At 40.1% G+C, this 25,820-nt stretch overlaps 2 protein-coding genes and 2 long non-coding RNA genes across 6 annotated transcripts; 2 read left to right on the top strand and 2 right to left on the bottom strand.

The window, feature by feature from the left end:
• Positions 1-423: 423 nt before the first annotated feature.
• Positions 424-1,650, bottom strand: LOC108650533 (actin-binding Rho-activating protein). Of its 2 annotated transcripts, none has more exons than XM_018099709.3 (3): positions 1,456-1,650; positions 1,102-1,401; positions 424-1,049 (listed from the first exon to the last, which is right to left on the bottom strand). In XM_018099709.3, the coding sequence occupies exons 1-3, from the start codon at positions 1,477-1,479 to the stop codon at positions 789-791; spliced, it is 585 nt and encodes a 194-aa protein (XP_017955198.1). In that variant the 5' UTR covers positions 1,480-1,650; the 3' UTR covers positions 424-788. The 2 variants fall into 2 exon arrangements, with proteins under 2 accessions (XP_017955198.1, XP_017955199.1); XM_018099710.3 differs by having other exon boundaries at positions 1,459-1,599.
• Positions 1,651-7,778: 6,128 nt separating this feature from the next.
• LOC149091528 (uncharacterized) lies at positions 7,779-8,164 on the top strand. 2 transcript variants are annotated; one of them, XR_016196734.1, is made up of 2 exons: positions 7,779-7,943; positions 8,050-8,134. It is a non-coding gene; the product is annotated as an uncharacterized LOC149091528 (long non-coding RNA). The 2 variants fall into 2 exon arrangements; XR_016196733.1 differs by having other exon boundaries at positions 7,839-7,943; positions 8,075-8,164.
• A 2,975-nt stretch (positions 8,165-11,139) lies between these two features.
• On the top strand, positions 11,140-11,655 carry LOC149091529 (uncharacterized). Its single transcript, XR_016196723.1, has 2 exons — positions 11,140-11,451; positions 11,515-11,655. It is a non-coding gene; the product is annotated as an uncharacterized LOC149091529 (long non-coding RNA).
• Positions 11,656-23,060: 11,405 nt separating this feature from the next.
• CPT2 (Carnitine palmitoyltransferase 2) lies at positions 23,061-25,608 on the bottom strand. The gene is made up of 3 exons (XM_018102592.3): positions 24,433-25,608; positions 23,576-24,370; positions 23,061-23,505 (listed from the first exon to the last, which is right to left on the bottom strand). Exons 1-3 carry the CDS (start codon positions 25,503-25,505, stop codon positions 23,346-23,348), a joined length of 2,028 nt encoding a protein of 675 aa, XP_017958081.1. The 5' UTR covers positions 25,506-25,608; the 3' UTR covers positions 23,061-23,345.
• Positions 25,609-25,820: the final 212 nt, after the last annotated feature.

Consider the following 25,820-nt stretch of genomic DNA (forward strand, 5'->3'; position numbering starts at 1 on the left):
GATCTGGCACCTGTAATTTTATTGTTTCAATGCTATAAACAAATAATAATGTAGATATGAGCAATTAATATATACATATATGTATGTACCACTTGACTGTTTTTCAAAACATTTATTACTAACATTTATTGACTACGAACTTAAAGCTTGTCTATCAACCATTAATATGTATTGATTCAACATGCTTACTTTGATAGGGAGCTAATGAAGCTGTAATTGAAAGCCAATGAGTTCCGAAAACATTGCCCACTGTGCCTCGCGGGATCATAACCGAAAGCAAACGAAATGATTTAGGTTAAAATACTATAGATATTTATATGTATTGTTGTACGCACAGTACATATATCAATATTTTGACAACCTAGCCACATGCCACATGGCGTTGCTTTGAACTCATTTCCAGCCGGAGTCACAATCGTCGAGGGCTTTTCAAAGATATTTATTTGCATATAAATGTTGGCTAAAATGTGTGCTCTCGATACATTAGCTGTGTATCCGAGGTGACAATTTGAGAGGCAGGTGTATTTCGCAGATCACAGCAGGGCTCCATTTGGTACGGGCGGACAATCAGGCCGGGTATTGCCTTGGGAGGGTTGGGACTGAATGGGCTTCAGGCAGCCGAAATCTTAATTTAATTAACTTTTAAAGGCTTGCAGAGTGGCGCACGTGCCCCGAAGTGTGGGATGTGGTGCGATGTGCCCCACGAATGACACGGGTCAGCGATTGTATGACAGCCAAGTGCCTCGTGCCACGTGCCACATATAAGAACAAGGCATCCTGTTACATAGCTACGGTTGCTCCACAGGCTCAACAGACTCAACAGGCTTCACAGGCTCCACAGGCTCCACGGGCTGCTCAGCTAGAATGCAACGTAGACTCTTGATTTTGTTCAAAATGCCATCCCTGAGCTCCTCGAAAGGCCGCAAAAGACGCACGCCTTTCTTATCGTCGCGACCCTGAAATAGTGTCTCACCCTCGAAGTCAATGTATTTGTGCTTGCGCGCGCACAGCAGCGTACCGAGTAGTTTGTCAGAGATGTGGTCGTACATCTGTAAAGCAGACGGGTGAACTGATGGAGGAACCTTTACCACAGCTACCCACCTCAAAGAGCACGCCAAACATTATGCTAACCTCTGCGGCCTCGTCCGCCGACTGCCGCTCGCCGTTTTCGTTGATCAGCTCGCATAGCTGGAGGATCTCTTGGAGAGATAGGATCTGTGCCTGCACCGCTCGCCGCTCAGAGAGGCTGCCGGCGGGTGGGGTGCCGTACAGGTCCTTTTGAATGCTGCGCTTGGGTACATCTCGCACGTTGTAGTGTGAGAAGGGATTGACGCGCTGCCAGTTTTTGTGCTCCTCCACGTGCTGGTTAAACATGTTGATACGCGACAGGACACTTCTCTCCTTGAATCAAAGGTTAGGGTAAGCCCGAGTTAAGTGTTTGATGCCTGTACCTACCACGGTGTTTCCTTTAGCCTCCATTATATGCTTTTAAAAAGTCCACTTACAATTTTTTTTTTTTTTTTGATTTTCAAAACAAAAACTGACTGAACGTCAATATTTGTTGCCTCTCTGTCGGCCGACAGGCTGAAAAACAGAGCGCCTGCTATCTCGGGCAAATGTGGCGGACAGTTTGCCCATCCGCTGTCTAAACACATCAACACCCTATCAATGGGCAACAGACTCGACTGGGCTGATGAGCGCTAATCCTCATCAATAGCCCATGGGCTGAGCCGATGGCACGCTTTGCTGCTGCTGCTGAGGGCGGAAAGCGTAAGGTCAAAAGGTTGTCGCAGCATAACCCAATTAATCTATCCAGCAAAATGGCGTTGGGCTTAAAGCACTGTCTTGTCTTCTATCCTGCGGCAAGCATGTGGAAAATGCGGCGGAAACAGCCAGGCAACTACACCATAAATTCTGTGCCACAATGGCGCGCAAGCAGGCGGAAGTATTTGAGCTTAGTAGACCAAGAAATACAAAACAAATTTGGAGGACCGAATGCACGAACCAACAAAATTAATGAAACCAAATGGACAACAGTCCGCCAACAATGTCTTAGGTTTTTATCGTTTCTTTAATACTCTAACAGAGATTTTTTTAGTGTGTAAGTGTATTTAAAATCTGTCCATTTGGACAATGATCACTCCAAACTTACCAGTTAGGATCAGGACTGAAGGGCAAATTCAAAGGGTGTAGTATTTGTAGCCGACGAGGAAAGCCTTTCATTTGTATAAGATGAACATCAAAACATTACCAAAAATTATGCATAGACAAAAATTTGTAAATTAAATCACAATTATATTTCAATTTATATCGAATTCAAAATAAATTAAAACATTATACACATTAAATACTAAATAAAGCGGAAATGTTTTATGGACAAATTAAATAAAAATTCGTTCAGGGGAAAATGTGGTAATGAATCCCTGAAAATGAATTTATACAAAAACAAGTTAGAAAACTCTAGTCGAGACTGCTCGACTAGGTGATACCCTGAACCGTCCAATCTGATATTCTACTCACTCTACACTTCGTTTAGGCACATACATACACACGCACGTATTAGAACGCGCTCTGCTAACTGCACAGTAAGCAGCGACTGCGCTTGGGCTGCGCAGGGTATAAAAAGTGAAGCATATCAGGTGTGCAGCATTTTTTTCCAGTTGCCTTTAATATAATATTCTTAGTAGATAATTAAAATTTTATTTATTTCAGGTTTAAAATTTATCAGTCCGTGTTCACTTGCTACAATATCCATTTTGTCTTTAAGTCTTGTTTACTCTGGAAAATCAAGTCAAATACGCAGCTATAAGAGGGGTGTCCATACTAGGAACGTGTCCATTGTTTATTGTGAAGCTTAAGAATGTGACATATTTACCATTCCCCCGGCAAAGAGTATTTCCAGCGCTGGTCGACTCGGACAGACAGCGAGCGGATTTGTTGGCATAGCTAAGCAAATGTTGGGGAAATCGGGGAGCGGGAGAACGGCGCCACTTCCGCTCCGCAATAAACATTAATGCGCAATTAAAGCTGGTGTCTGGCATTTGTATCTGCAGGGCTTAGGATGGGGATTGTCTGTATTTGATTTCCAGCACTTGGGGTGATTAAAGCTGGGCACCCAGCATTAGCTTTTACTTATTTATGGTAAATGATTCGATACTTCAAGGCATTCACAGCTGCCTTTGATGTTCTATAGGAGAGGCGCTATAGAGAGGAGAGCTTATTTCGGCGTTTATCTGGGTATTTGGCATAAGTCTTAAAAATTGTCACTTAAGCTTACATAAAAGTTCATACTAATTAGCTCAAGTTTATATTAATTAAATGCTGGAATTGCACTTAGCAGAGTTTCGGCTGTGATTCGATCTGCAATATGCCAGGCATCCAGTCAGCTTATTCTTCTCTACTAAATTGAAGCAAAGTCTCTGCTTACGAAAGTCTCTGGTTCATGTAACAGATGCTGCAAGCTGGCTGACAGCCTGCATTTAAGCCCACTTGTCAAGTATGTCTGTTGTTTGCTTGTGATTGCAACAGGATTTAGTTACAACTTCTGGTTTCCGCTGGGCTCAAGAGTGGCCGAACGAGCAGCAGAGAGTGCTGGGTAAATGCCAAAGATGCAAGAGTTCTTGAACAAATCTGTGTCCCTGTGGACGCAGCTGCACGTTTCAGCTTAAATTTGTATCATGTGTCTTTAAAAAAGCATCACTGTATAATTCAATTTGGCAAAGAACAACTTTTGACACTTCATATGCTTGGTAGGAGGTCAACTGTGGTGAGGGGAGTGGTGCTCAGTGGTGTCGCGCTCGACTGATTTTTATGTGTGCTTGGCAATCGAGGCACGTCCGTCAATAAATTTGTGTGAATTCTAGATAGTATGCGTGGAATATTAGATATTGGATTTTGTAATGGCTGCTTAATTTGCACAGCAGAGCTCCATCTTTGCATTATGGACGAATCTTGTACGGCCAACACCTGTTTGCACAAAAGAATTGACTTTTACAGCCAGACTAAATCGGCTAAAAGCTCTCTGCTATATACCATTAATAATCCTGGCAACCGACAGCTGATTTATTTGCATACTTTTTTCTGCCCAAGTCGAAGTTTGACAAATGAAAGTATTTCAAATTTTGCACGTTCCCTTGCCTTCCCTGGCCAACAATGATCCGACGTTTAATGTTTGATTCCTAACAGATGCCAGATGAATTTGTTCAGCTCCATTTGGTTGACGCTAATGCTTATGCTGCTCCTGCTGCTGCTCCTGATGTTGTTTTTCCAATGTGCGCGGGCGCTGTCCACTATATAAAAAGTCACATAAATATCCCAAAACGTTGTCAAGGCGATGACCTTGAAACAGAAACTGAAAGCTGAACCTGAACCTTAAGCACGCAAACGCCAAATAAAATCAGAAAGAGAGTGCGAAATAGATATAAAGTTAGGTAATGTGTACCAAAAAAGGATACACCACATGTGTAGCTAGTTATATTTAATAAAATACCCTTTCAACGATTCACAAATATTTATTCAAAGGTCTGTGGAATGCCAATAAATGCGAATACGAAAGAGACTCTACGTCAATATGAAGAGAGAAAATTAGAAAGAATAAAAATATAACTTTAAAGTACAAATCACAGTCTCGTCGCGACTGCAGACAAGCGTACAGCTAATCCAAAGAGCGTCTTGTGATTTTTGTTAAATCGTCAAATAAAAACTGAACCAAGGCCACGTTTGTGGCAAATAACTATTGCAGTGTCTTTTTAAAGACACGGTGAACACAATAATACAAAGCACTTCGCAAATTAATTGTTAAAGTGAAACTCGTAATTTCGGCTCTGGCCGCCTGCCAGCGTCCACGTGTCAAAACAGCTGACCGCTGGTTGGTGTCCACGGAAGTGGAGCCGGCTGGTTGTTGTCCTAGGAAGGGTAACAATCAGTGATGCATACTCTTGGGCAGTCGCCCATAATGGATGGAGACTCATCGAATCAACCACAACTTAATATCAAGCAGGACAAGTTTGAGATGATGAAGAAATTAGCTGGTGCGTCGCCTGCAGAGCTGCGCATCCTACTGACCGAACAACAATTGAATAAAACTCTTGCGGCAAAAAATGTAGTGGGTTTGGTCGCTACAAGCACAAGCACCATTACGACGAGCACCCTAACTTTTTCTAATGTTAGCTGCACTGCTAGCTATTCTACTGGGAGCATATGCTCTACTACCCTTGTTTCCAGCGCTGCATCTTATTGCGCAAATGTGGCTGCTAGCCCTTCACAAAAAAAGGACTGTACTTTCCAATCTTCTAAGCTAGGTATCTGGAAAAAGCAAAAAAAAGCACACAAACTGTCAAAAACAATCCTCAAAATGAAGCCAGCCCAACTTAGCTCAAATCTTGGGAGTCTAACCAAAAGCCCTGTTTCATCCTCCTCGGCAGCTAATTATAGCAATCGCTTTGCAGCTCTGGCTGAAGAAGCTGAATCACTAATGGATATGGATGAAGAAGTTCAAGATAGGGAAAATGAAAACAACCGTCAACCTGATAGAGAGGAACAGGAAAACAAAATACCTAAGCCTCCAGCCATTTGCGTGCCGCAGGTTAATAATATGATCAAATTTGAGGCAGCATTAAACTCTGTAATCGCGGACACCGACTATGATATACGCACATCTAGAACTGGAATATCGCGTATTTATACAAAGAATTCAAACGCATTTAGATCTGTCGTTGACATATTATCCAAGCAAAATTGTCAATTTTGGCATCACCAACTGAGAGAAAATGCACCATATAGAGTGGACATTAAAGACTTACACCCCAACGTCTCAAAACAGCGAATTGAACGTACTTTTACTGATCTGAACCTCACAGTACTGAACATCTACTGTCCCAGGAAACGAGACTGGCGCAATATTGAGATCAATAAAGATGATGATGATCAATTGATAGATGCTAAAACAAGACAAAGCATGTTCTTTGTTAATTTACAAAAGACGCCAAACGTTGCAGAGGCCTTAAAAATAACTCATATCGGAACGCACAGAGTTACAGTATTAAAGGCAAAACCCAACAGAGAAATAGTACAGTGCTACAGATGTCAAGACTTCGGACACACGAAAAATTATTGCCTTAAAAGCCCAGTATGTGGTAAGTGCTCAGGTGAACATTTTACTGGCGCCGAGATTTGCCATCTTAAGTCTAGTGAGACATCCATATGTGCCAATTGTGGAGACAACCACAGTTCCAGCTTTAAAGGCTGCACAGTCAGAGTGAAGCTAAACAGAAAGCTAAAGCCTGAGGCAAGATTGCCCAAGGACGGTCTGACAAACAATAACAGCCATGCAGACATTCAGGGTTCTAGAGCTCAGTTTATTTCAAACGCCACTGTTCAGAGAGGCTTCTCTTATGCGGATAATTTTAGGCCCAAAGTAAACCAGTCAAATAATCCCAGTTCACAAGTGTCCAGGTCGAACGACAATGCCGATGACCGAGAATTCAGAAGCAAATTTAATCTTTTGGAAAAGGCAATATCTGATCTAAATGCAAGAATGGATCAAATGTTCAAACTTATCCAGGAAACAATGGAAGCAAACAAAGCCTTTCGTGACCTGGTTCAGAAGCTCATTTCAAAATGAACAATTCGATTTTAAAAATCGGATTGTGGAACGCAAGAGGATTGGTTAAAAGCAATAACGAGCTGAGACTTTTCCTTGATGCTAAATCAATTGATGTGATGTTGATCACAGAGACACACATGCGCTCAGGCCTTAAAATTTTTACACCTGGCTACGACCAATACTACGCTAATCACCCCAGTGGTACCGCGAAAGGCGGATCTGCTATCCTGATTAAATCTAACATTGTTCATGACGCCAATGAACCCATTTCAAATAACAATATTCAATCGGCTAATTTGAGTTTGATGACAAACATCGGAAGCGTCAAAATAGCATCAATCTATCTTCCTCCTAACGAGCCCTGGAGTGAAAATGACTTTAAGGTACTATTCCTTCCCTGGGAAACCGGTTCATTGCAGGAGGAGACTTTAATGCAAAACACCAATGGTGGGGTAATTTGCGGAGTTGTTGTCGTGGAAAGCGGCTGCAAGAGGCCATTGCAAGTGGTACGTGGCAAATCCTAGCAACGGGAAAACCAACTTTTTATTCATTCAACACCCTGCTTACTCCCTCTGCACTCGACTTTTTCATATTTAATGGGTTCGCTGCTAACAAGCTATCTGTCCAGCTGCATCACGAGCTTTCGTCGGATCATTTGCCGGTCGTAGCGACTTTGCACCAATCACCTCAGCTTAGACCTACGAGGCAATACATCCTTACACCTGGAACTCGCATCAATGAATTTAGGACAAACCTAGAGAGCAGAATTCATCTAAACACTCAAATAGATAGCGCGGCTGACGTAGAAGATGCTATTGCATTGTTTATGCGAAACATATCTGAGGCTGCATCACACGCGACACCAGAATATGTACGTCATGCACGACAGCACCCCCAGAATTTGCTGCCCCCAAACGCTACCGCATTACTGCGAATGAAGAGAAGGTTGAGAAAAGAGTATGTGAGAACGGGAGATATACGCGTCCACCAAATTTATAAAAGAATCTCCAATCGCGTACAAAAAGTCCTCGCTAAAATTAAGCAACGCAATATTGATCAAATGCTGGAAAATGCTGGCCCGGATGCATCTTCTAACTACTCCCTTTGGAAGCTTACAAGCCGTTTTAAAAAGATTGCAGCTCCAAAAGTACCGATTAAGGATATGACTGGTAGATGGTGCTATTCCAGCCAGCAAAAAGCTGATACATTCGCAGACAGCCTACAACAGCGATTCATGCCGTTCAACTACACAGACAATGCTACGCTGAGAACTGTTGAACTGCAGCTGGATATGCCGTTCCAGATGACGCTGCCTGTTCGGCCTGTCACACTGGAAGAGGTAACGATTATTATTAAAAATCTGAGAGTTAAAAAATCTCCTGGAGAGGATAGGCTGGATAACAGAACACTTAAGCTCTTACCCAAAAAAGCTCTCCTGTTTATAGTGCTGATTCTAAACAGTATGCTCAGGCTGGGACACTTCCCAAATATCTGGAAGACAGCGCTGATAAAAATGATCCCAAAGCCTGGAAAGAGTCTTAGTGAAGTTGATGGGTATAGGCCAATAAGTCTTCTTCCTGCCTTAGGAAAGATGGCCGAAAGAGTAATCCTCGACCGGATCCTGCAACTTGAAGCTGTCAAGCAAAAAATCCCAAACTGGCAATTTGGATTCAGGAGAGGTCATGGTACTCCGGAGCAGCTTCACCGCGTTGTAAATTTTATTCTGGATGCTTTTGAGCGCAAGAAGTATGCCGTTGCTGTCTTTATGGACATAAAGCAAGCGTTCGACCGAGTCTGGCATGACGGATTGCTTTTCAAACTTAGAAGTGTTCTCCCTCCACAACTGCACCAGATGGTCAACAGCTTTCTGATAGATAGAAGCTTTAGGGTTGACGTTGATGGTGTACAATCGTCAAAAAGGCCAATATGTGCAGGCGTGCCTCAAGGTAGCGTTCTCGGCCCTACCTTGTACACTCTGTTCACAGCCGATATGCCCTCACATAGCGACATCACAGGTGTGAACCGGAAAAATGGACTGGTAGCCACGTATGCTGATGATACAGCCATACTATTAAGTAGTAGCTGCATTAACAAGGCTACAGACTCATTGCAGCAATATGTGAGCAGTTTTGAAGCCTGGGCCCGCAGATGGAACATTGGGATTAACGGGAGCAAATGCGTAAATGTTACGTTTGCAATAAGGCGTGAAAACTGTGGTCCCATTAGAATGCTGGGTTCAACACTACCGCACAAAAGATGCCACAAATATCTGGGCGTAATGTTAGACAGAAGGCTTACGTTTAATATGCACACCACGATGGTTAAAAAGTCTGTAATGACCAAAAGCGCTAAGATGGCATGGCTACTAAAGCCGTCCAATAAATTGTCACTTTACAGTAAAGTGACAATTTATAAAGCAATTCTCAGTCCCATATGGAAATATGCGCTTCAAGTTTATGGAATTGCGGCAAAAGCAAACTTAAACAAAATAAGAGTTGTGCAAGCGAAAATCCTCCGGCAAATTTGCAATGCTCCCTGGTACATGCGCACCAGAGACATTGAAAAAGATCTCAAGATCCCCAAAGTTGGAGACGTATTGCAAAAGGTAGCTGCTAGCTACCTTGCAAGACTTGAAGGCCACCCAAACCCTTTGGCGAGAAGGCTCAACAAAGAAGCCAGGAAAAGAAGACTGAGGAAGTGCCATCCACAGGACCTCCCTGCGAGGTTCCTATAGAATAATGTTTTATAAAAAATTGAATGTGATTTAATTAACTATTTGTTACTGATATTTATGTAACTTGTTATTGTTGTTGATGTTTATGTTAATTGTTATTGTAAATTCTGTAGTGTCCTACTGTAAATAAGCGTACCTTTATGTCCAACTCGTTAAGCTGCCAACTAGGTAGTAGAAAGCCTGTTTAAATAAAATAATACATATTTTTACCAAAAAAAAAAAAAAAAAAAAAAAAAAAAAAAAAAAAAAAAGTACAAAAGCGATCAAGCAATAAATAATATAAATACAGTGAGTAATATTAATATTCCCGTAAACATATATAACATATATATATAATAAAGTTTTTAAAATATGGCAACATATATACCCCCATTTAAATAATAGATATATACAAAAAGATATAAAGTGTTTGTACAAATGTAAATGTAAATATAAATTGTAAAACATGATGAGCATGCTTTAGTTATTAAGTTAGCTTATAATTTTAATTAGAGTTAACTGTATTATGTACAAAATTGTAATTTACAAAGTGTCAATGTTAAATTTTATAACATTTTCATAGGTATATATCAAAGTATAATTTTTAATATAACCACAAAACTTTATACTTAAACAAAAAACACGAAATTTAGCATTACTTCAATGTGTGTATTTATCTAAATATGTACGTATATATTAAAAATAATAAATAATCAACAAATAGTAAAATGAGAAACAAGTAAGAAGACTCTAGTCGAGACTGCTCGACTAGGAGATACCCTGAACCCTCCAAGCTGATATACTTATCATTCTGCACCTCTATTATGCACGCACACATGCATACATATGCATCCACCCTCACGCGCCCGCGCTCTGCTAACTGCGCAGTAAGCAGCGACTGCGCTTGGGCTGCGCTGCAGTGTGGGCAATAGTATGATAAATTACCTGGTGAATAACTTCGTTTGTAAACATACGATCTTAATGAAATTTTGAGGGCGTTATTATATGGTCAAAATGGTCAAACATTCCAAAGCACAAGTCTCTAGTACTTGAAATACATTTTTTACAAATTGGTGGAAAGGGGGCGTGGTATCCAAAATCTGTTGATTACAAAATGTTTGTATTCATCATACGTATATACACAGTAAATCTAAAGTCTCCACGTCTAATAGTATTCCAATGAATGTTCAAAAAACAAAATCAATTTTTCGATTATTCTCGATAAAAAAGTTATCGGATGAATTATAGAAAAAATAAAGCAAACTCGTACTGCGTATGGTATACACGAGTATGCACACAAATTTCAGCTCTCTAGCTCTTATATCTTCTGAGATCTCGGCGTTCATACGGACAGACGGACGGACGGACGGACAGACGGACGGACGGACGGACAGACGGACGGACGGACGGACAGACGGACAGGGTTATATCAACTCAGCTCGTCATGCTGATCAAGAATATATATACTTTATGGGGTCTGCGATGATTCCTACATACTTTTTCACAAAAACATTATACCCTGATTTCCCATTTGAATGGGTTCAGGGTATCATAAAATTTGACAATATAAAATGAATACAAAATAAACAAGTAAGAAGACTCTAGTCGAGACTGCTCGACTAGGAGATACCCTGAACCCTCTAGTCTGATATTCCAATCACTCTGCACCTTTTTTAGGCACACATACGTACACACGCACGTATTAGAACGCGCTCTGCTAACTGCGCTTGGGCTGCGCTGCAGTCTGTTCAATATTAAACGAATTTATTTGTTGAATAATTTATTTTATAGACTTCCAATCCTTATGAAACTTTCAGAACATAATGTTCAAATGAATGTACATTCCAAAGCACAAGTCTCTACTACTTGAAATACGCCTTTTACAAAGGTGAGGGTGAGAGTCGAATATAGGGGTGGTGGTAAATTTTAACAAAAACCGAAATTATATAAAATAGACATGAATCTACATATAAAATTTGGAAGCTCTAGCTCTAAAGGTGTAGGCGCTATAATTAAATAACTAGCTTTCAATAAGGTTTTTAATCGATAATAAAATATCGGGAGTAGTTATCGATTTTTAGTGATAAACTTGATATGCGCGTGATATACACGGACCTAGGGAAACAAATTTCAAGTCTCTAGCTCTTATATCTTCCGAGATCGACGCGTTCATACATACGGACAGACAGACGGACAGGGCCAAATCGACTCAGCTCGTCGCCCTGATCAAGAATATATATACTTTGTGGGGTCTGCCACGCCTCCTTCTGCCTGTTACATACTTTTAACAAAACCATTATACCCATATTTCCCATTTTCAATGGGCTCAGGGTATAAATATTAAGTTAACAACATCAACTAAAATATTATTAATATTTAAACGAGTATTAAGAAACGAATTCAATACAAAATAAAATATTGCATATTCCACATAAATTAAACTACAATTTATGCTGTAAATAAGATTTTACTATATGCTATCACCTCTTTGGTCTTAAACATAAAGAAAAATATATATTTATATTTATTTATTATTAATATAAAGTTATTTCTAAGGGCATTTAATATTCTAAAAATCTCTGCTCAACTCTTAACTTATTTTTATTGCTGTTGACAAAAAATGGCGGTCGCTTAGACAACTATGCAACAGCAGGCGCATATTTCACACACAAACACAACGTGCACGAGAGTGTGTTTGTGTGTGCACAAAATGTGTGGGAAAAATGGTTGAGTGTTGGTTGTCCATTGATTTGATTGACACTTTTATTGACACACCCCTGTTACTGCTGTTGTTGTAATTGTTTTTGTTGGTGTCGAGAGTTTTATGACCTCAGCCTTCAAAGCCAAAGTTGTGTGGGCGGCCATAAGGATTGTAAAATATTCAGTTTTTTTTTTCGAATATTTAATAATGCACGAATTAAGTTGATTCGTTTGATTGTTTTGTTTGCAATAAAAAAACAGGCTTAAAATTAAAATTATTATTATTTTTATTTTATTTTTTGTTTTATATTCCTGCTTACAGTAAACAAAAAAAACACAGCAAGGAGAAAATTAAATTTCGAATTTGTGAAATTAAGTCATAAATAAATCTTACTCTACATATTTATCCATGCACATTTTTGGAGTATTGGATGTATTTTCATTAAAATTAGTTTCTTTCAGGAATATCATAAATTTAGTTATTAGTCAATTAAAAACTATGCTACAACTGCACCCATTCGTCTCGGCTGGACCTCCTAGCATATCTATAATTTGTATACTTGGGTATTTCCAGTATATATATATATATATATACACACACACATATATATATATATATATATATATATATATATGCATTTAAGGCATTTAATGTATTTACCCATCTATCAACCGCAAAAGGGCTTGCTTTTTATTGAAATTTGAGTAAATGCATTGATAAATAGAATCCAATAATAGCAAATCTGTAACACATTTCACAGAATATATTTATATTTTACACTAATTAGGCATGTGGTGTCTAATGATATTAATGCTGTGAAGACTGATTTGAATTCGTAATGTATTGCAAGTTGCCAGGAAAGTATTGCGAATAGGGCCGATTTGGCAGATTTATTCATTGTATTGGATGCTGCTCGACATTTAAGAGCTTAAGCACTTTGTTGCTGTTTGGGAATGTAATATAATTTGCAAGTTCAACTTTGCAACTTGTCTGCATTCTTCTTGTTATTTATCTTGGGCACTCTAATTGCCATTTGTTTTGGGTTGGGGCAGGTGGCGAGTGGTGAGTAGAGAGCAGCAGCAGATAATTAAATTTTGTGGCCACCAGTGGGTCGGTCTGACTGTAAAGTGGCTGCAATGAAATTTCATTGCTTGCTGGGGACACTTTGCTCTTTTCGCCCTCTTCCTCACCTCCTCCGTATCATATTTCTTTTATTATTATTATTTTTTGTTGTTGTTGTATTTTTAAATATATATTTCTTTTTGCATGCTCGTCTGTAACAATGACTTCGAAACGCACTAGTAAAATATGACATTTGTGGCCCTTTGTTAGTATTAGTATAGCGTGGCATGGGCAAAAGCAAGCTATACCACCCCCATGTGGTATAATTAATCTTGCTTCATTTTCACTTAATCGCGCCATGATTTGCACGCAATGTATACGAGTATACGTAATTTTCCTTTATTTAATTCACATTTTCATTATGCTTTCGTAACTTTTTTTTTCTGTGTCACACAGCGTGCGTGAGCTGCTAATACCACGTAGCATATTATTGCCACGTCCTTGGTCAGTTGCGTCAAATGTAAGTATTCAAATAAAAAAAGTATATGTATATATACCAATTCAAATATGCATAACATGGCGACCAACCACCATTTGAGGCTGTTGGCTCCGTTGTTCGGCCAATTCCCGGTGCCCCTTAATTACCTATTTAAATTCCAACTGTGCCCGGCTCACTGCCTGGCCAGTGGGCCAAGGGCCGAGGGCCTACGGAGGAGTCTTTGATGATTGCGCCATGTTGAGTCAAATTTATTCTTTTCGTTGGCAAAAGAAAGACAAGCTCTGGCATTATATGCAGACTTGTCACATTGCCTGCAGTCGCGCAGTAAGATTATATTCAACATCGTGTTCATACCATGAAATGATAAGCCATGCTATGTATCTATATATAATCTAGATCAAGAAGGCAAGCTGACTCGTCTTTATTGTAGCAGTCTAATAGCATTTCATTAAAGCTTGGATATACTCTAACAAAATAGAGAGATTGTTTTCTTGTTGGTTAAGCCTTGGGCTTTGACACCTACCAGTTTCCTCAAGATTATATATGTAGAACCAGATATTTATTTTAGATTTTCCGCTCTTTTGTTTATGTATTATAGTACATGAGCAATAACCGCCATGTTGAATGCCCTTTGCAAGCCAAAAAGAAAATCAGCTTTAATTTTCTTTCACGAATTCATTTGCCCTTTGATAGAAGTATCCAGGAGTTTAGCTTAACTCCCGGGGGCTAAACGTGACGTGTGTTGATTTATTAAAGTCTGCATTGTGTTACGCCCATTCAGAAAAAGTTTGGCTTATTTTTATTTCGGTTTCTCTTCTGTCTTGGGAGCAAATATTTGTTATTAGGGCAACAGCTACTGGCACATTTGAATTTATGCTAATTGTAAACCGCTTTTTCATGCTATAAATAGAAGAAAGTTAAAGGGTTTTAGCTGCTTTGAATTTCATTGGACTACATTAATTAGCTTTGCCTTTAAATTAAATGAAGTTAATTAACTTAACTGCTGGAGAGTTAAATGACTTGCCTAGAAGATTTATCTTGATGCGTTTGTCTTATTTTAACGTTTTGCTTCTGTGCTGGCCACATTGCGTATACGCAATTTATATTGAATGCATCAATTGTGATGCTATCAACCGTTAACAATAGCAAAAGTTGTCAGTATAAAACGCTTGTCTTATAAAATGGGTACTTCATAATCAGATACACAAACAAGCAAATCGACACACACACATGCACACCCACACAATGAAACACTGCGAAGCAAAGGGCTTTTACTTATTGCGTGCTGACAAGTTTTTCTTTAGCTTTTGGGAAGTATTCTTTGGATACAACTATGGACAGCATACGGAACAGTGACGTGGTCGTTGGCGCTACCACAACAATCTTAAACAGGAGCCCACACACACAAACATACACAGCCTGAAGGTCAACATACTAAAGCCCTTACGCTTTAGGTTTACGCAAGCTGAACTAGTGGAGCTTGAGTCATTTGTGTGTGTCATTGAGCTACCAATACTTGGCAACTGTTATAAAACTATGACAGTGTGAATTGAAGATTCTCCACCCTCTGCTCCCCTTTGCTGCAGATGAAACTGTGACTAAATTACATTCAAGCGCATACTGTACTCCATTGAAAATCGACAGGCGAAGGCTGATCAAAGCAGGCGACGATGCCAAGGGGAAGTATGATGAAACGACGTAAAGCTGACAGCGCGAAATCTAAGACGTCTGTTTGTCGCGGCAGAACAAGTAACTGAAACCCTCAGTCAAGCAGAAAATGTAATTACATCCCCGGAATACAAACCACTTGACCCAGTTCCGTACAAGCTCTACGCTGACTGGACCCTGCCTTGGCAATTACTTTCGCACGTTTGGCCAACAAAGTCGCCGGTCAACTGGGAAAAAGGTTGCGCCTTTCCCTTTTGTTTCTCGGCTAACCCATGAAAATTATTGCAACATTTGCCAAAATCGTACACCCCATGTCTGGCATAAAAAGAGGTCAATGTATTTATGCTCATTCACGAAATCAAAAGGGCATGATCGGCTGTCTTCTGTCTGTGGTATTTTTTCATAGATTGTCCTATATATTGTAAACATATATTTCGAATGAGAATTTGGAATGCTTAATCTTGCTGCACCTGGAACGAGTATTACGCAGTTGATTTTACTCGATTTTTAGTTGTTTCTGCTTATCTGCGACGTCTGCAACTTAGCCCACTGCTCCTCTTCTGCTTTTTGCTCGTAAAACTCGTAAGCATACGAGGCGCATGTTATTTGCAGTACGCCCTGGACCAGCCCTAGCTGCCTTTGTCGCAAACAGTCAACGCTCTAAATGGGAATTTACGTGGCTGGCACGGGTGTGGAATGCCTCAAGTCATCATAACTTCTGCTCGAGGCAACTGTTGTTGCCCCACCGACCGCTGTGCCAATATCCACAGAGCCCCACTGTCCATAAATCAAATGTCGCTTTGAAGTTCCATATTGCTCGCTCTCTCGTTGCTAAGGACATAAGAAGATAAATGAAACTATGTATATCCTGATAGGCAAAGAGCAAGAACAAAAACAAAAACAATAAAAAGGCATTCAAAACGAGAAAAAACTGTATACATTTCGCCGCGAGCTGCAAATGGCAGAATACATAATAGCTTGCTCTTCATTCTGTGCCTGAATACTTTATGCCCTGTATTCTGCTCTAAAACATATTGGCTGAGCAGAACTTTTCATAAAACAAAACATTGAATAAGCAGAAAATATCATAAATGGTATCTACATCAGGGGCTGGTTTGGTATGTTGTCCTTAACACGTATTCTACAAAATTCAATTTTGAATTGATAGACTAAAGGGCTTTAAGTAAAAAAAAAAAAAAAAAACAAATTTGTATGTGCACAATATAAATATAATGGATATGAAATCGGCAAACAGAACTTTTGGCTTTTGCTTTTATTTATACCAAAATTTTAAATAATATTTATAATATAGTTGTAAGCTGAAAAGTTGTGCTCGATTTTATTGGAAGATAAGTTGTGCAAGAACTGCATTTGAGTTGTATTGGTTTATTTATTACAGATTAGAATTAATTTCTAGTAAACTAACTATGATATTTTTTACATATTAATATTTTTAGCATATGTATAAATTTAAATAATCAAGAAATATATATGCTTCCTTTTCATTGGCTTGGCAATCAATAAGTGTTATTTATTTTCTCACTATTTTCATTTTAGGTGCTTATCCATTTAAGAAGATTTTTACTTTAAGTATTATTTATTATTCTTATTAATTCGCTTTCAGTGTTATACTCAAATTATTAAAAAGTGCTTCTATGCTTCTTCTGGGAATGTGTATAGATATAAAAGATATATAAAAGTGTATTGCATATTTATACACATTTATCCATTAGCATTTCTGAGTGAATATTTCCTAGTTCATATTGATCATTACACTTAAGTGCTAGTAATTTGTTTAGCTTCCTATGTAGAAGAAATAATCGGTTGGCCTTGTGCTTAGTGCGAATAAATCGACCCCTTTAACGGGCCTGTCTGTTGATGCTGGGTATTATAAATTGCGGTTACAACATCATGCATTCTACATGGACAAGTTCGTGGAAATTCTACAGAGCCTCGACATTACTCTTGCACGCTATTTGTTATTTGCCAGAGAATTCTTTTTAGGCTCCGCTTGGAGAATGACACCACGCAATTTGAATGGAGTGAACGAGGAAACTGTGTGGCGCCAGTTCGTAGCCTTCAAATGGAATGCGCTGCTGCTGTGCGGGGCACTACAGTCAGGGTCGATGGGGCGCATAGCCTTAAACGTGACACAGATCATATGAAAAGCTCGCTTGGAAAATGCAAATTTAATGCATAAATTATACATCTAAAGACGTCGGCGATAAGGGGGCAGCTTATAATTTGTGCTACGTTACAAGGCAATCAAAGTGGCGGCCAACTGGCACATCAGCTGTAAATTGAATTAACTCCTGCACACACTCCCACACCCACACCCACGCCTACGCCCACGCCCATACCGACCCGAAAGTGAGCATTAAGTGAATTTGAATGCGAGTAGACCCGAAGCATCCTTCACATCCTTCTGGCAGGCTTTGTCAGTTTATTTCCCTTCCGCTTGCGTGCGCAACACCCAAATGAGAATGGCAAACGGCGGATGATAAGTCAGGAATGGGACGTGTGTGTTTCTAAATGCTGGGAATGAGCATATACATATGCAAAGAAAACTGAAAGCACGTATACGACATGTGTAACACGCACAATAGATATAGCATAGTTAACTCTCTGTCTCTTATTGGGACCCGAGTTAATTGCCTTCGTCCTGCAAGCTGCACTGAGTTAATCGTCAATGTGCTCCCTATCTATTCTTGTGCTCCATCCTACCCCGCTTGCCCCCATTGCGCAGATAAGTCACGACACAAGATACAAAGCGCATTGTCATGCCCACACTCTGGCAATTTAACAATGCCACATACATACACCCGCGAGCACACACACACCCGAACTTATATGCAGAGCAGACATGCTAATGAAGCTTTCGGCAAATAAGAAATGAATACGCGACTCATTGCAACATGACGCACACAACAAGTGTCTTGGCAACATTGACTGGCTATCAACAATAATATGGCAACATTTTCGATTTTGTGTCAGCTTTTGTTGCTTTGCAACGCACATGTCTTTGCAACATACGCTCATGTTGCCGCAACATTGGCGAGTTGTCAGTTTAATTTGCTTAATTTCATATAATATACCCCGCTCTTTAAATTGAGAGAGTATGTGCGATTTTTAGCTAAGGTGAGACTAGTTATTCCAACTTGATAATTTAATAATAATGGCTATTATAATTTTATGTAATAAAGCTTTCATACAAATTTCCATCCATCCATCTATATATATACATATATAAATATATAATTATATTAAAGGTCAATTTGCAGTCGCTCATCCGACTCAGGCTTTGCCGTACCTCCTTTTTTTTTTTACCCTGAACCCATTGAAAATGGGAAATCAGGGTCTAAGGGTCTTGTAAAAAGTATGTAATGGGCAGAAGGAATCATCGCAGACCCCACAAAGTATATATATTCTTGTTCAGGACGATGAGCTGAGTCGATATAGCCCTGTCCGTCTGTCCGTCCGTCCGTCTATCCGTCTATACGCAGAACGAGTTTGCTTTATTTTTTCGAAAAATCATCCGATAACTTGTTTATCGCGAATAATCGAAAAACTGATTCTGTTTTTTGAGCCTCATTTGAACAATTTTAGACCTGGAAACTTCAGTTTTTCTGTGTATATACATATGATGAATACAATTTAAAGATATTGGATACCACGCCCCCTTCGCCACCAATTTATAAAAAACACATTTAAAATACTAGAAGCTCGTGCTTTGGAATGTACATACATTTGAACGTTATGATTACGTCCCAAAAAAAAAAAAAAAATTAAGATTGTATGTCTACAAAAGAAGTTATTCAACAAATAAATTCTCATGCTATTGCCCTATTTATGTATGTTTGCGTGCATAAAAGAAGTGCAGAATGATAAGAATATCAGCTGGGAGGGTTCAGGGTATCTCCTAGTCGAGCAGTCTCGACTAGAGCCTTCTTACTTGTTGTTTTTTTTTTTTTTGTTCTTGGCCGTAAAATATCAACGATGGTTTTGCTGGCGTCTTGCCAAGAAAACAAAAAAAAAAAAACGTTTTGGACAACATCACAATAAATCGGCAAAAATTTAACGAAAATCTCTATTCAATTTGTAGCTGGATATTATTTTCTTTTTGTTTATTTCTTAGAATCATTTCTTCTCTTGTCGTCTGCAGCAACTTTGCGTTTGTCTCAATGTCTACGTTTCTTTTATTTCCACTGCGTTACTCAATCTTATAAATAATTAGGTTCAATTAACGCTCCCTTGAGTTAGGTGAAACGTGATTTCGGTTGGTTGCCTGCGTATGACAATTACTTGGTAGAGTCTCGCTCTCTATCTCTTTAATGGCTAAAATCAAATAAACACAATTACTTTAAGCGTTATGCTTAAATATTTCTTTTACTTTTGATACCCAATTACCGTGTGAGAAGGGTATATTTATTTTGAGCAATGCTAGGAAATTGGTAATTGAAGAAGTGTCTTAAATGGCTGACCTTATCTAAAATGTACAGTGGAATGTATTGTGTACTAAAAAATTTGTAATATATATGTTTGCTACACAGGGGACAGTATCTAGAGATCGAATACATGAATTCGAAATTACCATCTAATAAATCCTTTAAACGAATTCATCTCATTATGGACCGTGAGTGAGTATTATGCAGTCGGTCATGTCCGACCACAACTTATTTGTTTTTATATACACGTTGCCATAAATGGCATGTACATTGTATTTCTGTGTGCCGACTGTCTTCTTTTTGGCATTGTTTTGCCAGCTTCCGGCCATATCAATTAACTAAAATGTGAGAGCTGTTTTTGGGGTGTTAAGTGCAGACATTTGCCTTGAATGGCTCATAAATTTAATGTTAATTGTATAAGGACATCCCTGCCAAACGATCATCTAAGAAATTTACACTAAAATATATATTTTCCCTGTCAGTAAAAGTTGGATTGCCATGTGAAGGAAAAGAGGAAATTTTGACTTTTCTAGGGAATCAATTGTAGAACAAAATTTATATATTTTTATTTATTTATTAACTAGTTTGATAACTTAATTTGGCTCAAGAAATAAAATTTGATTATTTACTTTTACAATTTAATCTCAGGCCAAAGGAGCGTTCAAACGTATGCAACGATTTTCATGCAACGCCTCATGATCCCTCAAAGTACAGCAAAAGTAAAGTTTCCTCGCAAAACTTATTGCCATGCAACTAGGTAAACTAAGTTATGCTAGGCATGTGTGCGGTGTGCAGTAACAATTTGGTGAGTGTAATTAACATAATTTGTAGATGAGAGTCTGGCCTCGGCAGCTGCACTCGATGTGGGCCGAAGTTTACTTGCCACGTGTGGCCCATGTCCAGGCAATTAATTGTGTGGGCGGGGACTGGGGGAAATTGCCATTTAATTTATGCGGTCGAATAAATGACTTGACTTGACTGATTTTCATATTAATTGGCTGCTGCTATGAGCCCACAACAAGCCGCTGATTCGAGATTCACTAAAATTGGGCATAAGCAAAACTAAATCGGATTTGTAAGCTCGGCCGACTGCATAATATTCGATCTTTTTGAAATAAGAATTCATAATCTGACGAATTAAGATATAATCGATCAAGATGTGTTCTTATCCATTTTGACTTGCCTGAAATAGATCTACTTACTGATTTTTATCAGACTGAAGAAAGCGTCTGCAGTAACTTAACTTCTTAATATGGACGAATATCTCTGAGCGTCACAGTTTTTGCCATTGACAGATTTTCTACGATCTATGAAAGTAAATAAAGGTGCCTCAGAGTATAGAATATTGTTTATAATAGTATGAAAGATAGTTTCAAAAGTCTTTAGCGCTAATGTGCAGTTTTATTAGAGTTGTGTGGACGCCAAGAAGGACATTGAATAATACCAATATGCTCTACTAAATTCATAAACGAATATATAAGAATGCTAAGGGCCATGTAAATGTGGTTAGCGGTTGCTGTGGCGTTGGCAGGCACCAATTGAGGAGTGAGCTTAGGCGTCAAGTATTTAAATTGCCAAACAAAACAAACCTCCCATACCCTCCCTCCCCACGAACACATAGAGGGGAAATGCCAAAAACATAAATCAGCCGTGGCAAGGGCGAAAAGTTTTGCGTAGCTGCCACAGCTTTTAAGGAGTGGCCGCTCCTGCCATAGCTAATGAGACGTACAAGCGAGCTGTGCGCGCTGTTGTGTATAAAATGGGAAATTAATATTCGATTATGGTCAAAGCTATTGATTGTAAGGTATGAGAGACTCCTGCGATTTATGTGCCAGATCAAGTGGCAACAACATAAATCTATCTTCTTCGCACGACGCAGCTTAACTCAACTCAACTCATCAGCAAAGCCCAGCACGTTACGCCTTCCGAATATGTATCACATGTCGTATGCGTTATGAACTGCCTGCCCCGCTTAGCTCCTGGAAAAACTATGGCGCCAGCTTGTCTTGGCCTGGACAGCAATTCACAGAGGCCGCACTCATTTTGAATAATTTAATGTGTTATATAAAATTCAATGTGCGACCGCAAATTTATAATACACAAAGTCGCATAGCCATAGCTATGCTCAGCTACTTGGCGCAGCTGATGCTGACGCTTTGCCACTTTAATGCGTTTTTAATTGTTGCCACACACATATACACAGGAAGTGTCCTTTTAATGAGTTGCAGTCAGTTTCATTTCCCTTCATTTCCCTTGCCAGCAGCTGCTACATTTTAAATGTTTCTCATTAAAGTTAGGGAAAAAAGGACCATGAAATACTCTTGTCATACATCAACACAAAATTACAAGTAAAATTAAAACACAAAAGAAATGAACAAATTTTGATGATGACATCTAATACCCTGTGAGAATTGAGATTAGATGACTCTTAATATGTGTTAATATTATTCCAAAAATATTTAATGGGTTTTTTGTAAAGAATTATTTTTTTAATGCCTTTGCTGGTGTTAGATAATGTCAGAGTTATAGTTACATGGCGAACTAGTTGTCCGATATGTATTTAAAATTTAAAATTTCAAATAGTTAAACAGATTTGGTTTAGTAGTACACTATATCTTAACTGTTGATATATTGGCTGAAGAATATTCATCATAGGGATTGAAGGAATAATATAAATATTTTCCTAAATATTACATGGGTAATACTGAAGTAACTTATCATGAGAAATGCATATACTCGTACATCAGTTGAGAGAAGAGCGCGAGAAAAAGCAAAGGCAGTTTACAGTTAAGCGAGTTAATTAATTTTAACTACGCCTCCAAAGTAGGTTGCCCGGCCGTCGCCCCCTTCCTTAAGCGAGTCTTTAGACTCAGCCACAGTGGCGGCATAAAAATTGTTGCCCATCGTGATACCCCATGAGCAAATTTTGTTTATGTATTTTCCGCGGCATATTTATATGCGTTTGCTTGAAAGACAGTTGGCAACAAAATTGGCGATAAATCAACTGATAATGTCAGCACATTTAACGACAGCGACATGGTAGCAAAGGTGGCGCGGTGCCTGGCCCCAGGGCTGGAGTTGCCGCCGTGATGGGGGTCGAGTTCATTGCGGTTGCCAACAGCAATGTTTTGATAAACTTTGTCGGGAAATACGGCCTGGCGTGTGGAATAGCCTCGGAATGGGTACAAACCAGATGGCAACTTGACAGTCGTCACAAGTTTTGGGCTCTCAGCTTTCGTCAGAGCCCCAATCAGCGACTCCACCCACTTTGTGCTTTTGCATAGCAAATGAAGGTGCTGATGAAACAAGAAAGGGAAATCGTAGGCGGGAAAGTTTTGCATACTAAATATCTACGACAAATGCTCTAATTAAAGCGAATATCTGACTGAGAATAGAAAAAGGTTTATTTATAGAATTCCGACCAAAATAAATTAAATTATTCTATGTACATCGAAGAAATTTAAACCCAAATGCAAAGGTAAATGTTTTTTGCCTTAACCAATAAAATTGTATACCTTGGAATAAGCGATTGCAAACCAAACACCTTCGTAATATTGTAAAGGCATAAACTAAACCCTTTTTGACCAGCCATTCAAGTCTTGACATCTTGATTTCGACTTTCTCTGGGGACATTTGTCTCCCATTGTTAGCATTTAGTTCGTTTGCTCCACTCTGACGGCTCTACTACTGCGCTCAATGATAGCGCATATTTGATCAAATGCCGATTCCAGGCTTTCAATAAATTTCTTGCCTTCAGCCTGATTCTTATACGAGGTCACAATAGCGCCTGCAAAATCGTTTTGAATGGAGTAGCTGTAAAAAATGGAAAAACAGTTAAAACTAGACTTGCAAATGAACAAAAGAAACGTGCGCATGTACGAACCCAACGCCGAAGCCATCCTTAACCACGGGGCCGAAGGAGCCGGCGACCACAGTGTCAGTGCCCAGCGTGGATGTGCTTATTATATTGTAGTTGATGCGTTTGTAGGCCTCAGTCTCAAATAGCGCCGGTTGCGGCAGCCCCTCCAGCTGTGCCGTGTGCCTTAAAGCAAACAAATGGCGATCAAAGCCCTGACCCATCGCGGCTTCCTTGGTAAGCTGGCCGTGTATGCGGCTGCACCTATCAATCATGGCGCGCAGCTCTCCGGCGGTGAGCTGCTTTTGTGCTGGCTGCAGCACAGCCTCACAGAAGTCTTTGGTCGCCATTGTACAGGGCCGCATTGTCTCGGTTCGGCCATGCCGAAAGGCTGAAGTGCTGCAGGACTCGTAGGTGCCCACATAGCGCTCAAATGCTTGCCGATAAGCCAGCTGAAAAGAGAGCTGTATGATGGAATCCGGACTCAAGCCGTGTTGCTTGCAGGTGCCTTTATTGAGCTGCCTGTATTGCAGATAGTTCATGTCCAGGCTATCAACGATGGTGGCGTTTTTGGCATAAGCGGCTTCTACTGCTGCCTTAGTTCGGTCGTCGATTTCAAAGTCCAGCGGACGGACATTCGTACTATCCCCTTGAGCTGGCGTATGGGGAGTGGCCTCCGAGACGAATGGCTGCCGCAGCATGTCTCTGTAGATCTCGTTGAAGTAGCGTAGCACAGCGACTCCATCGCCCCAAGAGTGTTCAAAATTTAAGGCAGTGACTCCGTCGGCGCTGATCAGAAGAGAGATGGACTTGTCAAACCAGCTGGAATATGAGGAAGATTGTGACTATAAAGCTTTATCAGGCAGTGTAAGATAAGAAATTACCGATTCGTTGCCTTGCCCGCCAGCTGATGCTTTAGCATGGGCACAGGATCAGCCTCATTAAAGAGACCATCTTCCTCAGAGTCCAGACATAGGCAGAACAGTGCCGCATCCACCTCACGCTGCAAGAGATCAGCATTCATGGGATTGCTTATTAGATGTTCTCGGGTCTGAGCCCACTCGTCACGTTGCGAGGTTGTGAGCACGCCCAACGGCACTTTGGCTGGCTCACGTTGCGAATCCGTTTCAAGAATGCTCTTTAGACGACCCAGTATAACGCTGGGGCTTTCAATGTAGCCGCTGGTGTCCAGCACATTCATGGCATACATGTTGCCGCGTCGCATGACAAGAATGTGCTTGGATTCCGGTGATTGCACCAGCTCATCCTTGCCCAGCCTTGGAATGCGACTGGTGCCAAACAGACGGCTGTATTGGCTCATGTCCAGCGGAAAGGCCTTGAAGGCATACGAAGCGTACGTGGCAAAGGCTTTAGGCGCCACGGCCATCCAACGACGATAGTTGTCCGTGTCGGTCTTTTTTGGATTCATATGATAAACCTCGGGCTCCAGATTGTTGGCTTGCAGCGATCGCCAGAAGCGAAGGGAGCTAATTATTAGATTCGTGGCACGCGTCACCTGTGGCTGGTACTCAGGTCGCGGGTCGCCACGCATTACCAGAAGCGGATTGTAGTTGAGCGGCAGTGGGGCTCGATCGGTGAGGTACATATCGAACCAGGGCTGCGAGATGTAGCTGGTATGCTTGTTGGCTGCATCGCGCTGCTTCAGCTTCGCATGCAGCTCCATGCCGATACCCTGGCGAAACTCTTCAACCACTTGTTGCGTCACTCGGTGCTCATCAGGAGTGAGTATAGGCTGCACGGAGGCCAGAAACCGTTCGCACGTCTTTTCCAGCAGCGGTATTGGCAGCCGGGGTAGAGAGCGTTGAAAGTAGAACGTTGGCAACTTTGAGTTTTGCAAGTATTGGTAATGAGTGCCATGCGTCGTAGTTGTTGTGGCATGCCGCGTCGCAGCCGCAACGGCAGAAAAATGACTTTTATTTACTTTTAAATTAAACATTATTTTTTATTAAAGCCGGTAATTGAAAACAAAGCGCGATACAAGGCAAAGTCCACTAGTTGACGAAAACAAAGCGCAACAACAACAAACTACGGAACACATATGTTTGGTAGATTTTGGTATTTTTTGGTATTTAACCAGATCACAGCTGATCGCTATTGTAATGTCTTATCGATATATCGCATGTGGACGCAATTAATCGAAGTCGTTCAAACAGAAAAGTTAAGTTGAGATTCGAAATTTAATTTAATTCTAAGTACAACATCAATTGCATTTTTTAAGTAATTATAAATGAAAGCAAGCAAATTAAATATC

The sequence above is a fragment of the Drosophila navojoa genome, chromosome 4 (genome assembly GCF_054131105.1).
Source record: "Drosophila navojoa isolate 15081-1374.11 chromosome 4, UAZ_NAV_1.0, whole genome shotgun sequence".
Classification (NCBI taxonomy): Eukaryota; Metazoa; Arthropoda; class Insecta; order Diptera; family Drosophilidae; genus Drosophila; species Drosophila navojoa.